General features: G+C 44.4%; 1 protein-coding gene across 1 annotated transcript in view; it reads right to left on the reverse strand.

Annotated features, from left to right (window-relative positions):
- SORL1 (sortilin related receptor 1) overlaps positions 1–16,548 on the reverse strand; it is a 106,161-nt gene that overhangs the window by 50,175 nt on the left and 39,438 nt on the right. The window contains 9 exon segments of the mRNA XM_070952653.1: positions 636–721; positions 3,024–3,152; positions 4,077–4,263; positions 4,404–4,582; positions 7,575–7,663; positions 10,163–10,236; positions 11,677–11,794; positions 14,329–14,521; positions 15,296–15,465. Of these exon segments, the coding sequence (XP_070808754.1) occupies positions 636–721; positions 3,024–3,152; positions 4,077–4,263; positions 4,404–4,582; positions 7,575–7,663; positions 10,163–10,236; positions 11,677–11,794; positions 14,329–14,521; positions 15,296–15,465 (1,225 nt within the window).

Raw genomic sequence — 16,548 nt, forward strand, 5'->3', positions numbered from 1 at the left:
GGAGGCAAGTCATTCCACTGATTAATTGTTCTCACTGTCAGGAAATTTCTCCTTAGTTCTAGGTTGCTTCTCTCCTTGGTTAATTTCCACCCATTGCTTCTTGTCCTGCCCTCAGGGGCTTTGGAGAATAGCTGGATTCCCTCTTCTTTAGGGCAGCCCCTTTGGAACACTGCTATTGTTTCTCTCCTAGTCTTTCTTTTCATCAAACTAGACACACCCAATTCCTGCAACCGTTCTTCATATGTTTTAGCCTCCAGTCCCCTAATCATCTTTGTGGCTCTTCTCTGCACTCTTTCTAGAGTCTCAACATTTTTTTTACATCGTGGCAAATTTAAAGAAAGGTGGAAGCCCTCTCCTTCCCAGTGGTGGCCAATTTTAAGTCCCTTTTATTTCTTTTATTGTTGCTTGAACAACACTGTAGTAGACGTTTCCCAATCGTTTCATCAAAGCTACTGATCAACCGTCTTACCAGCAGCAAAACCTGGTCTGTTTGGGCTACTCTCAAAAGAATGAAGTGTGTGTTTGTTAGCTAGCAGGAGTCAAGCTCAACACAAGGCAGGTTTTATTTTCCTGATCTACAACTTTGACCGGTACTGTTTTTTCCAAACAACCTCCTTTTCCCCTCCTTGGCTTACCTGCTAATGGACACGGTACGGTTTCCCCTTCTAACCGGGTTTCTACGTCACCTCCAGAACACGTGTCGCCAGATATCTTGCGGTAACTAACATCAATCAAACAAGAGTGTTTTGTCAAGAGGCACGCAGAGTTGTAACCCGAGTGCCCCTATCAAGTTAACAGCACTGGGAATATGCCACTTTATTATTTATTTATTTTTTAAAAAAATACTTTTTATGGAAGAGTTTTGTCTCTAAAAACAACATAAAAAAACAACCACAGATACATAAAAACAACACAAAACATAACAAACAGTACATACCCTCTAAGGCAGGGGTCCTCAACCTTTCGGACCTCAGGGACCACTAAATTCATAATTTTAAATCCCATGGACAACTAATATGATCTGCTTAATGACTGGCTGGGTGGGTGTGGGTAGGTGGTCATGTGACTGGGTGGGCGTGGCCAATTCGATGTCACTCACGTCGAGGGGCGCCTCACCAGCCTCAGCCCCTCTCCTCTCAGCCCCTCCTCGCCTCCGCACCCGGGCTCCTTAGTGCCCTAACAGGAAGCAGTTGTTGGAGCTCAGCAGCCACCACGAGAAAGAGTTGGCAAAACAACTGGCTCAGTTCAAATTGGATCTGGCCGAGAAGGAGGCTCAGCAGAAGCACCTCACTGAGGACTAGGAGCATAGGCTTTCCAAGCAGAGGGAAGACTTGCAGGAGTGCAAGGCCAGGTACTGACGCCTGGAGGCTCAGCAGGCTGAGATGGTCAGCCAGTTCCAGGCCATGATGCAGTCCCACTGAAATGAGGTCCTCCGGCTCTTTGCCACCAGCGGCGCTTCCCTCCAGCCTTCGCCCAAAGCCCCACACCAGGAGGCTGAGGCAGACCCCAAGTCGGAATTTCTGCCCCCCTCCAACCCACACAAAAAGACCCCGAAGGGGGAGACTCTCTGCAGCAACACAAACATTCATTGCACGTATCTGTCCCAGGGGCTGTAGTTTGAGGACCCCTGATTTAGTGCAATATAAAAAATGCAAATAATTTTTCTGCGGACCAACAAAATTTTCTCACGGATCACCAGTGGTCCACGGTGCTGCTCTAAGGTCATTTTACAGCTTTCTGTATCGGCATACGTACTTTGCTTTTGTAGTTCTCTATTCTATCATATCCATTTATTTCTCAATAGTAGTATAATAGCGTTACATCAACGTATATATTAGCCCGCATAGTAGTATTCATTGTTCTTATCTACCGATTTATATTCATTTATATTTACATCTCTTTGTTCAATGTTATTCAATTACTCCAATTTTTGAGTTTCATCAGCGCTAAGTTAAACATTTCCTGTTTTGGTTTCTATTTTCGAGCCAACTGTACATTTTATTCCATACTTCAAAATAGTCCGAATCATCCCTCTCTTTTAACTCCATAGTCATTTTGTCCATTTCTGCACATGGAAATATGCCATTTTAACCTATGCAGATGGCAAAATTGTTTTCTGCAAGTGTTTGGATTTTAGAGGGTGATGCATTGAAACAACAGGGCCCTCCAAAAATAATTCGCAGGTAATATATGAATTGATTGCATTAACACCTTGGGTATAGGTGGAGAGTGATGAAATGTGCATTATGACAGAGTGACACAAACTTCCTCACACTGTCATGTAAGTGAGAAAAGTCTCATCTCATGGCATCCATCTCACCATTTTTGTCCCATCGCAGTTATAAATAACTAGCTGGATGCCGTTCTTCGCTACAAAATGATGTGATTGGGTGTGATAAATCGACACTTAAAGCCTGAAACTTAACGTAGAATGTATAACTTCGTAGCATCAGAGTGTGTTAATATAAAGCAACTGGCAGTTGGAACAGAGGGGGAGGGGGAGTAAATGTCCCAGCCCACAGGCCGGATGAGTCACGCGCTGGCCACGCCCTCTCCCGGTTTAGTGAAGGGGTAGCATCAGAGCGTGTGAATATAAGGCAACTTGCAGTTGGGACAGAGTTCCTTTCAGGTGGGGAGGTGGAGTAGAATGTCTAACTCCTTAGCATCAGAGCGTGTGAATATAAGGCAACTGGCAGTTGGGACAGAGTTCCTTTCAGGTGGGGAGGGGGAGTAGAACGTCTAATTCCTTAGCATCAGAGAGTGTGAATATAATACTGTATATGAAATGCTAATGACCTGATGGTCATTTCAAAAAATCCTTTCTTAGTGAGCACCTAGAAGCCAAGAGGAACATACATCGCAAATTTCAAGTTTGTAGACTTTACGGTTCTGGAGATTTCATTTCATGATTAATGAGTGAATGGTTTTCGCTTTTATATATATAGATTCTATTTCCGCCTGTCTCAAAAAAGCTTTGCAAACGAGCTTGATAAACTTTGTAGTATGTAAATCTCGCGACCTACCCTCGTGTCTTCTTGTAGGTTGACCCAACCGGGCATAGCGCAGGAGGAGAGAAAAGTTTGCCAGCAAACTCGGGATCCGGAATGCAAACTTCTAACGACAGGTCCTCACTTAGCTTGAAACCAAAATCGCTAAACGGGGAAGTTTAAAGAAAAAGAGCAAAGCAAACAAATAATATTTCTTCTAGTTGTTGTTGTGGAGAATCTGGTTTCAAATCTTAAGAAAAGCAAGAATTCAGGAATTGCAACCAGTTAAATAGGATTATCATCCACAGAGCATCCAAGGTAGTGTTTCACAACCTTCGCAACTTTAAGAGGTGTGGACTTCAACTCCCAGAATTCCCCAGCCAGCATCTCCAGCTAGCCAGGCCAGGCTGTAGACAAGGCAGAGTGGTAGACAAAAGTTGGTATCATTATTCAAGAGACCACATCTTGACCTAAGGTTTATAGCAGTGTTTGTCAATGTCAGCAATTTGTAGATGTATGGACTTCAACTCCCAGCATGCTGCTGGCTGGGGAATTCTGGGAGTGGAAGTCCACACCTCTTAAAGTTGTTGAGGTTGAGAATCACCGACCTAGGCACATAAGGAATTCATTTCCCTCGTATCCCTGTGGCCTCATGAAGTTTTCCTTTGATTTCACGCTCCACACATCAAGACGATCCATGAGAGTCAAGGACACTTCAGCAGGAGTTGGCCAAATCCCGAGACTTTTTCTCATAACAATACAATGACACTCAAGTGGGCAATGCGAACTGCACTAATAGGGGGAGGGTGAATTCTATACTTCAGTTATGTGGGTTTGCGTGGGAATTAGCTAGATCTGGTTTTGCCCTCATCAGTGCCGAAATGATGTACTCAATAAAGTTTTGCGTTCAGAGGTTGGATCGGCTCGACCGTGCTTGCTTTGGTTGGGTTTGTCAGCCGGAATGTTGATATATGGTTGAGGCAAACCCACATTTCTAGAGGTCTCCAACAAAGAAGGGGTCCTCTACCTTGAAAGTCCCCGTCCTCCAATATTCATCATAACTGTCGCTCACCAGAGACCCCGACTTACCACTCGTAGTCTTCCCTGGTGCAGGAACAATTGGAGATCAGGAACGGTCGATCGAAATCTTCCCCGTTGAAACAAGTGGCGTGAGGCGTTCGCCTTTTGAAGACCGTCTTGTGTCCCAGGAGACACTCGTTCCCGCGTTCATCGGAGGGAGACCACAGCTTATAATCATTTTCCGTGCAAGGCACCCCTAAAAAATAATCAGGGGGTTATGTATTAAGTTGCGGGGAATGGGCAGGGAAAGGGAAAAAACCCTGCCACGCTACAAGGACAAGCTTCGGCCTACACCGAGATCAAGAAACACCACCGGAGGCCAATTCCTTCCCTTACCGAGGACATCCGTGGTGTTGATCTGTAGAATCAGCCAACTGTGGCCGTTTTCTTTATAAGACCCAAAAATGGTGAAGATGGTGCTTTTCTCGCCCGGTTCTGTCAGCAGGCCATACACAAAGACTGGCTTTTCGGAGAACGTGAAGGTTTTCCAAGTTTCCCCTTCATTCGTGCTGTACCTATGTGGAAAGAATGACAAGAAGATGTCTGCCATACCTTGGTTTTGGTCCTTCTCCATTCCAGCATCTTTTGCTTCTGATAGTCCCCATTTCTTGGTACTTGTTGTGACCTAGGCTCACTTAGTCATTACAAGACACAATTAGTCTCAAACAAACCTATTTTATTATAACAGCTGAGAATTACTTCATTCCCAGCTCAGTCCAAATTAATTCCAAAACAAGTCCTTCAGAAAAGTCCTTGGGGCTTATAACAAACCTTTATCTTCTTTGGCACCCTGCCAAAGGCCTTTCTTGGCAAAGCCCCACGAAGTTCAGAAACAAGAGACACTGACTGGAAAACAGATTTAGCAACGTTGCTTTCCTACAAAGAGCCCAACAGCCTTTGCTGCTCTTTTAAGCCTTATGGGAGGGGCCAATCATCTCCTGGCTTTACTCCAGAGTTGTCCTTTTTGTTTTAGCTGCTCTTGCCTTCTGGCAGCTCTTCTCATGCGTGCACTAGGAACAGGCTCCTCCTGTTCCTCTGCCTCTCTGCTGTCCGACTCTGGAGGCTCTGGAGTCTGCACATCACTCCCATAAGGCCCTGGCCCCATGTCTGCTTCCGATGCACAGCCCTCGTCTGGGCCTTCCCCGGCCTCCAGGACTGGCCCATGTTCTTCCTCAGCCTCATCACTGTCCGACTCCATGCCAGTTCTGCAGGCTGCCGGTGGACCACAACACTACTTGCCTCTAAGTTCAGGGTATAGCCAGTGATGGAAGAAACATGAGCTTATTTTCTTTTCCCCCCTTGTCGAAGACAATGCTGGTGAGTTGTTTCGGTGCCAGTGGGGCCATTAAGATTTGCTGCGGCATCGCACATCTATTTTACCCCTCTCAAATCCAGAACCTGAAGAATGAGATTGCTGGAAATTGGAAACTCGCTGCCAAGTTTCAGCAATTCATTGTGGGGGAAGGTGGGGGCGGCTGTAAAATGGAAATGGGGTGCAGAGTGCTTACCCCTGCGATACAGGCTAACGCTGACCAGAATGGGGCCCTTTAAAGACCTCTGAAAATGGGCAAATTCAGCCAATGTAGATTCCATTAATCTCCATCCCCCCAAAAAACAACAGAAGCTGTTTTGACTGACATTTGGTTCCTGCTCCATGCTAACAATTATTTATTGGTTTGTAATAAAGCCTAAGAACCAACTGATACAGTGGTGAAAGCACCAGGCTAGAAACTAAGAGACTGTGAGTTCTAGTTCTATCTTAGGCAGGAAAGATGGGGAGGTGATTTGGGGCCAGTCCTTCTCTCTCAGCCCTAGGAAGGAGGCAACGGCAAACAAACCACTTCTGAAAACCCTTGTCTGGGCAGCCTCCAAGTGTTGGGCATTATTTATTTATTGATTGATTGATTGATTGAATTTGTATACCGCCCTACTCCCGAAGGACTCAGAGCGGTGAACAGCCATAGAATAAAACATATAAATACAAAATTTAAAATAGACTAAAACGAATTAAATAATTTGGCTGAACAAATTTAAAACCCCAATAATTTAAAACCAAATTTAAAATTTCCATTTAAAAAGGGGAAAGATTTAGGTCAGGCCGGCTTGATGAAATAGGGAAGTCTTGAGCGCGCGACGGAAGGTACGCAGATCCGGGATCCTCCGTATCTCCGGGGGGAGCTCGTTCCAGATAGTAAATAATAAATAATAATAAATAATAAATAAATAAATAATAAATGATAAGAGCTCCACAATCTTCGTGACAACATCCGTTAAGCTATCCTCATGCACATTTTGGAAACCACTCTCCAAGAATTTTCCTGGAGTTTTTCAAAGTGCATTATTAAGAAGATGGAACCAGAGAGATCGGCTGCCTCCTTTAATCATCGCCCACAGTTTTTTCCTTAAAATCAAGATACCGGAAGCGAGAAAGGGTTGCTGATTTGGCCTTCTTCCTACACATGCTGGTTTTGTTTTGTTTTTTTCAAATCCGAGATGCAAATTAAATTGCTCACTGGGACGGAACACAATCTGTTGGAATCTGTTGGCTACAGAGGCTTGAGTGAAATTGTCCCTCTAAAGTTTTCTCAGTTCCTAGACTGAATAGCCAAGAAGCAGATGCAGACAGAGATAAAGAGAGGAATATGAGAGGCAAGTCAAAAAAAGCATAGCAATTAAAGTATTGAAGCGGGCAAGAGATGATGGATAGATGATTTCTCTTTTTTTGTTGTTGTTCTGATTTGTTTCTGCTTTTCTCTCTCTCTCTCTCTCTTTTCTTTTTTTAGGTAGGTGACATGACTAGAAGTTAGGTAGGATAGAAAGAAAATGTCTTCTAATAAAAGGTGACAGGATTAAAAGTTAGAATAAGTGATAGAAATAAGAGAAGGGGGAATATTAGTGTATACACTTTTATATAATAAAATAAAAGCAATAACAAGAGAAAATAATGGAATAATTGAATAATGACAGACTGCAACTTAATATCAATGTGTATCATTATTAGAAATATATAAGCTGATTGAACGTAATAACTATGATTAATTCTACTGGTTTTATCTGTATTAGAATGCATGACACCCAGAGTGCCACACTGTTACGCATTGATATGTTTGTAAAAAATAAAAAAAACCTTGTAAAATAAATAAATAAATGAGGACCCAGATTGTGGGGGCAAAAAGCTGACTTTGTATAAAATATACAAAAGCATGAAGGCTATTGCTTAACGCATTGTTAAGCCGCCCTGAGTCTCCGGAGAAGGGTGGCATATAAATCAAATTAAAATAAATAAATAAATAAATATTCTTCACTTTCAAAAATAAATACATACATACATGCATACATAAAATTTTCTCAGTTTTTCAAATTCTTTACCCATAAAAATTTAAAGCATGGCTATCAAGATTCCTTTTCCATTCTCCCAGGTGGCCTAAAACACCTGGGAAGTGGAAGATAAATGATCCCAGTTTACAGACTCAGTTCCCCCAGGACAGAACTTATTGGTTGGCTTACTTCAGCTGGTTTGTTTCTGAGCCCTGTGTCACAGCCATGAGGATGCCCCCGTGGTCTCCCCAGGAGTAATAATGGGGCCCAGACAGGACCTGCGAGAGGAAGCAAAGAAAGTCACTGGATCAATATCAGGTAGCAAAAAGACAAATATAAACACGCATGCATAGAAAAATTCATTCGGCATTCTGGAAAGTCGATATTCATGTTCCTGCTTGCTCTAACAAATACATCCAAGGCGGATCCTATCATTTTTCCCATCAAGGAATCACGTTACTGGAACTGCCCCTCTCTGCAAAATTGCCAACATTCATTTGAAAAACACCTTTATACATTCTCAACAACTTTTGTTGTTGTTAGTTGCGAAGTTGTGTCCGACCCATCGCGACCCCATGGACGACGTTCCTCCAGGCCTCCCTGTCCTCTACCATCCTCTGGAGTCCATTTAAGCTCACGCCGACTGCTTCAGTGACTCCATCCAGTCACCTCGTTCTCTGCCGTCCCCTTCTTCTTTTGTCCTCAATTCTTCCCAGCATTAGGCTCTTCTCCAGTGAGTCCTTCCTCCTCATTAGGTGGCCAAAGTATTTGAGTTTCCTCTTCAGGATCTGGCCTTCTAAAGAGCAGTCAGGGTTGATCTCCTCTAGGACTGACCGGTTCTCAACAACTTATCTGGGGTTAAATACCAATGATACATCAGCTTATAAAACTTTTCTTTTCAGAACCCTTTGATTCCCACAATGGAGGAATGGCTACAGAAATGGATGGAGTTAGTAGAGATGACTAAACGGTTTGGTTTGATCAAAGAAAAAAAAAATACAACTACTTTTGTTTCTACTTGGAAATCACTTCTGGACTTTGGGCTCAAGGAGGGGGATCAGATCAGATGTTCCCAAATATCTTTGCATCTTGTGAGACCAGAGGCCAAGCAAAAAAAATTAAAACCCTCTTCTTCTTCTTCTTCTTCTTCTTCTTCTTCTTCTTCTTCTTCTTCTTCTTCTTCTTCTTCTTCTTCTCCATCTCCTTCTTCTTCTTCTCCTTCTTCTATATAAATTTTATTTGTACACTTTTCTTTAACTTACATAAATGCTTAATTATATAGTGTATTTGTCTGCGTCAATTTACTTATACATAATATCAATAATAGTAATAATATTTACTTCTAAATAGCAGTATTCTTCCAGCTTCCAATTTCTACCTTTGTGGTCTAACCATTTGTAGAACAAATCCCATGTTAAAAAATATTCTATATCTTCTTTGTCTTTTATCTTTAATGTTAGCCTATCCATTTCTGCACAATCTAATATTTTTTTAAATTATGGTTACATCTGTAGGAATTCCCTCATTTTTCCAATATTGTGCAAATACATTTCTTGCTGCTGTCAATGCATGTAATATTAAATATACAACCCCTTTATCATATTTTTCTGGTAGCATATCTGTCTTCTTCTTCACAGGCTGGGCAGGAGCCAAACCAAGCCCGTCCTATCCCCATAGAGGAAGGGGAGGTGGCTGCAGATTTTGCAGATTATCCGAATGCAGGCCGAAAGTCACATCATCAGATGAGCTTGGCTGCAAAACCCAGCCCACCCAAAAAGCCGAAGGCACTTCCATGAACGGGAGCCAAGCCTCACGGGGAAGGCAAAGGGCCAAACCGTTTTGGCAGCTCACCCTGTGGTCTCCCTTCCTTCCCACAATCGGATCACCCCAACACCCTTGAGGGAGGCATTTGCGGAAGAAAAGATGGGGCATGGAGGCTGGCGAGCGAAGGACAAATGCCATTCACCATAAATTAAGAGCCTGTAGTACAGTGGTCTAAGCATTGTTATTAACATCTGCTGCTTGCAATTACTGCAAGTTCGAATCTCACCAGGCTCAAGGTTGACTCAGCCTTCCATCCTTTCTAAGGTAGGTGAAATGAGGACCCGGATTGTGGGGGCAATAAGCTGACTTTGTATAAAATATACAAAAGTATGAAGGCTATTGCTTAACGCATTGTAAGCCGCCCTGAGTCTCCGGAGAAGGGCGGCATATAAATCAAATTAAAAAAAAAATGGGCAGCAACCTTTCTCCGCAGGTGCAGGGTTTAAGACTAACTTCAAAGGTGTTTTTTTTCCCAAAAGGCAACTGGATTTTCTTGGGTTTTTGGTCTTTGAAAACATTTCGCTTCTCATCCAAGTAGAAAAATAGGGACCACCTTTGGTGGGAAGGTAACAGCGTTCCGTGTGCCTTTGGCGTTGAGTCATGCTGGCCACATGACCACAGAGATGTCTTCTTCGGACAGCGCTGGCTCTTTGGCTTTGAAACGGAGATGAGCACCGCCCCCTAGAGTCGGGAACGACTAGCACACATGTGCGAGGGGAATCTTTTTTACCTTTTATCATTATTTCATGGGGGGGGGTTGCACTACAAATAAGATATGTACAGTCTGCATAGGAATTCGTTCATGTTTGTTTTCAAACTATAGTCCGGCCCGAACAGTCTGCAGGACCACAAATTGACCCCCTGTTTAAAAAGTTTGAGGACCCCTGCTCTAGAGCTACAGGGATGCCACCCTTCCCCCACCCCCCACCCCCGAGGGTCTGGCGTTTCCTTACCTCCTGCCATCGGACGCCAGCACTGCTGGAAATGTAGACATTCATTTTACTTGCCATGTTCTTCCCCACAGAACCTACGAAGAGAAGAAGCACGCGAATCTCGGGGCGATTCTTCTGATCTTTAAGTGCCTCAAGATCAGGGGTGTCAAACTCGATTTCATTGAGGGCCGCATCAGATTTGTGTTTGACCTCCCGGGGAGGGGGGGAGCGAAGTGCAGTGATGGTATTCAGCCGGTTCTATCCGTTCGGGCATACCGGTAGGGGCGACGGCGGGGTACACCGACCACCTGATCGGATGTCATGACGTCCCATTTTCCACATTTTCGAGGCCGTGCGCATGCACGGTGATGACACGTGTGACCATAGCAAGCACCCACACGTGCACACACATTTGCGAACGGGTAGGGAAGGTAAGTGAATACCACCCATGGTGAAGTGGACGTGACCAGGGTGGGCGTGGCTAGCTCGATATCACTCGTATCAGGGACACCTGGGGTGGCCCGAGCTCTCTGACAGAAAAAACGGGCTCCCAAGCTTCGTTTTCGGCTGCGATGGCCTCCTGCGACCCTCTGCCAGCAAAAATGGAGCTCAGGAGGGCCGCGTGTGGCACTCCTAAGCTCCATTTTTGCTGACGGAGGCACCGCGGGCTGGTCCTTCACTGTTTCCAGGGCAGCCCCGTGGGCTAGATCTAAGCAACCTGAGGGACGGATCCGGCCCCCGGGCCTTAAGTTTTGACACCCCTGTACAAGACAGTGCCCATGACTCCAAAACAGATGCCTAATACAGGGGGTCATTCAGTGACCGTTCTAAGTTCCCTTGGCACTGAAAAAAAGTGACTTATGGATGTTTTTCATACTTACCCTGTTTCCCCTAAAATAAGACATCCCCTGATAATAAGCCCAATAGGGCTTTTGAACACATGCATTAGAATAAGCCTCCCCCCAAAAATATTTAAACGCAGAGCTGGAAATCAGGTAAGACGGCAAGAGGAGCCCCATCTTGCTCCACGCGCCCCCAAAATAATAAGACCTCCCCAAAAATAAGGCCAAGCGCTTATTTCGGAGTTCAAAAAAATATAAGATAGGGTCTTATTTTCGGGGCAAAATGGTAGAACCCTTGTGGCATCTCCGTGTTCAGGTGATCTTTGCAGTATCCTTCCCCCAGGAGCGGGATGGGAATGGGAATTTTGCAGTATCCTTCCCCCAGGAGTGCAGAGGGAATGGGGATTTTGCAGTATCCTTCTCCCAGGAGTGGGGTGGGAATAGATATTTTGCAATATCCTTCCCCCTGGTGTGGGGTGGGAATGGAGATTTTGCAGTTTCCTTCCCCTGCTACGCCCACCAAGCCATACCCACCAAGCAACACCAAGCCACGCCCACAGAACTGGTAGTAAAAAGATTTGGATTTCACCAGTGGCTTTGACCATCAACCAACCAGAATTTAAGAAGAGGAGAGCGAAAGGATCAAAGCGAAGCCAGCCCAAGAAAAACAAAAACCAAAAGCCAACGATCTACCTGTTGCAATGATCAATCCGGGAGCGGATTCCTTGGATAGGATGGGCATTCTGCGCAACTGGAAGTTGAGAAGCTGGCTGAGTCTTTGGGCCAAGTGAAGAGAACACCCCAAAGAAAGCTAGTGAAAGAGGAAACACACAAATGTCACTTGCCTTGTCCTACCAGAAAATAAGATGCATTTAGAGTTCCGGAATCTGGGTGTCTCATCAAGAGCTCTGGATCAAGGATCGACATCCCAGACTTGTAACATCATTGCAAAAAAGGCATTAAGAGATGTCAATCTCATTTTACGAAGTTTTCTCTCTGGTAATGTTATACTTCAAACTAGGGCATATAAAACCTTTGCCAGACCTATCCTTGAATACTGCTCACCTGCCTGGAATCCTCACTGTGTTTCAGACAATCAATACATTAGAGAGGATCCAGAGATATTTTAGTAGAAGAGTCCTCAAATCTTCTGCTCGATATAAAATTCCCTATCCCACCAAACTTGAAATTTTAGGTCTGGTTAGCCTCAAACTACGCCGTCTATGTTCCAACCTATGCTTAGTTCATAAGATTATTTACCAAAACGTCCTACCTGTAAATGTGTACTTTAATTTCAACCGTAATAACACAAGAACTCTCAATAGATTCAAACTCAATGTAATCCGCTCTAATCTTGATTGTAGGAAATATGACTTCTGCAATAGAGTAGTAAATGTCTGGAACACTCTACCTGATCCTGTTGTTAGTTTCTCTAACCCCCATCCCTTTTACCTTAAACTGTCTACCGTGGACCTTTCACGTTTCTTAAGAGGTCCCTAAGGGGGCGTGCCTAAGCGCACCAGCGTGCCTACCGTCCCTGTCCTACTGTCCCCATTTATATGTAATTATTCTATGTGTTTATGGCTATGTTTTGCCTATTTATATCCTTTTATTTGTGCCAATTTTTTTCATGTGTTCATGTCCATGTCTATACAGTTACTTGTTTCCTTATACTTGTTGATAGATAAGAGAGAGATTGATAGAAAGCTAAATATAGATGGATGATAGAGATAGATAGATAGATAGATAGATAGATAGATAGATAGATAGATAGATAGATAATGATTGATTGATAGATAGAAAGATAGCTAGCTAGGTGGATGATAGATAGATAGATAGATAGATAGATAGATAGATAGATAGATAGATAGAGGATAGACAGATGATAGATAGAGAGATAGATAGATAGATAGATAGATAGATAGATAGATAGATAGATAGACAGACAGACAGACAGACAGATGTAGATAAATGGATGGATGGATGGATGGATGATAGATGATAGATAGATAGATAGATAGATAGATAATGATTGATAGATAGAAAGATAGCTAGCTAGGTGGATGATAGATAGATAGATAGATAGATAGATAGATAGATAGATAGATAGATAGAAAGATAGCTAGATGGATGATAGATAGATAGATAGATAGACAGATAGATAGATAGATAGATAGATAGATAGATAGACCGACAGATAGATAGATGTAGATAAATGGATGGATGGATGGATGATAGATGATAGATAGATAGATAGATAGATAGATAGATAGATAGATAGATAGATAGACAGTTCTGAAAACATCTCTCCCTCTCTCCTTTCTTCTGTGGGATATTTTTTACATGATGGTTGTCCAGCCTGTGACTCTCCTTTCTGTCTCCCAAGGCCATTCCCACAGACCATTACAACACCACATTTGAGGGGCAGCCACAAAGAAGAATTATTCTCCCAAGCACCAGAGGGCAGGACAAGAAACACTGGTTGGAAACTAATTAAAAAAAGAAGCAACCTGGAATTAAGGAGAAACTTCCTAACAGGGAGGACAATTATCCAGTGGAACAGCTTGCCACCAGAAATCGTGGGTGCTTCATCACTGGAGGTTTTTAAGAAGAGTCTAGACAGCCACTTATCTGAAATAGAATAGGTCTATAATGGTGAACCTATGGCACCTTTAGAGCCATATCGGTGGGCACGTGAGCTCAGCTGATTTTTGGGCCTTCTGGGCCCACAAGAAGTAGGAAATAGGCTGTTTCCTGCCTCCGGAAGGCCGGGGACATGGGGAAGGCCCGTTTTTTGCTCTCCCCAGTCTTCAGAGCCTCTCTAGGAGCCTGGGGAGGGCGAAAATGGCCTTCCCCACCTCCCTGGAGGCCCTCTGGAGGCCAAAAACGGCAAACAGGCTCCTAGAGAGCCTCTGGAGCCTGGGGAGAGCAAAAAAGGGGCCTACCAGGCTTTCACGTGCCAAAAGCGGGGGGAGTGCGGGGAGGTTGTGAGCGCATGCACAGGGGGCGGGACGAATAGAATTATGGGTGTGGGAATGCGTGCGACACACCCACACCCACATTCCTCCCGCTTTTGGCATGCGATGGCAAAAAGGTTAGCCATCACTGGTATAGGTTCTCCTGCTTGAGCAGGCAGCCAGACTAGAAGACCTCCAAGATCCCTTCCAGCCTTACGCACTTCATCGATGACCAACAAAGTAAGATAATCTCACCATGGGTTGATGTCCCCCAACTTCACCTCCTTTTACAACCTGCGTAAAGCTTAACTGGGGCCCTGGAATGCAAGGAGCGATCCGAAAGCCTTCAGAGAGGCAGCACCATTCCGTCAGTTGTCGGCATCATTACCTCACAATTTATCTTTTCGCCATAGTGAGTATACTCTGGAGGCTGGAGAAATTCCCAAGTCCCACCTTTGTCGAAGGTGATGACCGAGCGCATATTCTCGTCGCTGAATGAGCCGTTGATCAAGGTGGTGATATAGACCCCCGGAATGCCCTCCACGCGGTGGAAGTCTGCAAAAGGCTCGCTTGCGAAGTATCTGCCGAAAGAAGATACTCACTCACTTACCAGTCCTTCGAGGTAAAGCGAGACGACAAAACCGACATGGCGAGAAACACGGGATTCAACTTTACGGATGTACAGCACGGTGCGAGAGTCTTAGGTCATCAACCGCTCTGTTGTTTTAGCAACATTTTAATTTTGTCTTTTAATGACCCCGTAATCTCTTACATCGGGGTGGAGTCGGGGCAACTGAATGGAGCAGAGTGTTTACTGGCTGGATGCCCTTCCTGTCACCAATGCAGAGTTCGCAGAGAATACCATATCTTTCGGAGTATAAGATGCTCCGGACTATAAGACGCACCTACCTTTTTGGGGGAGGAAAACAGGGGGGGGGGAATCTGCCTCTGCCTCCAGCAATTTGCCTCTTTGCAGCAAACAGTAAACAGCCTGTTTCAGTTTCATTTTCAGCCCAGCCTGATTAGCACAAGAAAAAAAAAATCTGCCTCAGCCTTCCATCCTTCCGAGGTCGCTAAAATGAGGACCCAGATTGTTGGGGGCAAATAGGTTGACTCTGTAAAACCGTTTAGAGAGGGCTGTAAAAGCACTGTGAAGCGATATATAAGTCTAAGTGCTATTGCTTTTGCTATTACACCATTGCTACAACAGGTCTAATGGTGGCCTAAGACTTTTGCACTGTACTGTAAGTTATGATAGCAGAATCGTGAACTGTTTCCTCCATTTTATCTTTTCTCCCAGACGAAGGCGAGCGTCACCTATTCGTCTCTCTCCAGGAAGACATCTACCTCCTTACCTTACTAAGGTGTCGCTGCCTGCTCCACCAGGACTGTAATACAGGATGTTTTCCAAAGTCAACGAAAAGTGAAGGCCTTCAGCTTCGGAGATATAGAGGCTGGTGCTATTGTTACTATAAGTGACGCACACAAACACCTGGTCTTCAGAAGTGTCAGCAATGTAATACTCCTTCAAGACAAAATTTGGGAGCGGAAAATGTTTGTTTTTTTTAAACGGGTAATAAAAAGCATTCGAGCAAGTGGCTTAGAGAGAGGCGATTATGTGTATGATGTTAACCCCCTGTATTACTCTCGTTCCAGGACACATTTTTCTGCTGAGGGCGGAGGGGGCGGCCTGTCAGACCTGGAAGCCATCTTTTACATTTGGGCCTTCAGGCCTGCCACATTTTCTACTGTGGGAAACTAGGAGAGGAGATTGCACAGAGTATGGGTAATATGTAGTCAAAATAACATTCCTTTCTCAGAGAGACAAGGACGCCTTGCCCTGGCACCTGGAGTCGGATGACTGGGAGGTATCTCCAGTTTGGATGGTGGATGATTGGACCATGTGATGGACATGTTGGTGCTGGACAGGAACTTGAACTTTCACTTGGGTGGGGAAAACCTGGAAACTTTCAGATTCAGATTTTCCCAGATGTGCCAATATGACATCTCTAATAAAATGGAACTTTTGAGGAAATTCAAGCCCCGGAGTCTTCTTTCTTTGGGGGTGTTACTTGGAATCTTGACACGTGTAATGTCTAATTCCAAAAATGCCACCAAAATCTCACACCTTTACCAAGAGTTCACTGTAGCTTTAGATAAGCCTCAGTTTCCCCCCAGCTATGCAATGGGCATAATGATAATAGCCACTTGTTTTAAAGGATGCCTACCATCTATGGTAGGTCAGTCCTAGACCTAACATACACCATACACCGGTCAGTCCTAGAGGAGATCAGCCCTGAATGCTCTTTAGAAGGCCAGATCCTGAAGAGGAAACTCAAATAGTTTGGCCACCTAATGAGAAGGAAGGACTCCCTGGAGAAGAGCCTAATGATGGGAACGATGGAGGGCAAAAGAAGAAGGAGACGCCAGAGAACGAGGGGGATGGATGGAGTCACTGAAGCAGTCGGCGTGAGCTTCAATGGACTCCAGAGGATGGTAGAGGACAGGAAGGCCTGGAGGAACATTGTCCATGGGGTCGCGATGGGTCGGACACGACTTCGCAACTAACAGCAACAACAAACCATTTATGGAAACATGCCAAAAAAAA

This window comes from Pituophis catenifer, unplaced genomic scaffold (assembly GCF_029215685.1).
Source record: "Pituophis catenifer annectens isolate HBS135680 unplaced genomic scaffold, rPitCat1.0.hap2 SCAF_12, whole genome shotgun sequence".
NCBI lineage: Eukaryota > Metazoa > Chordata > Lepidosauria > Squamata > Colubridae > Pituophis > Pituophis catenifer.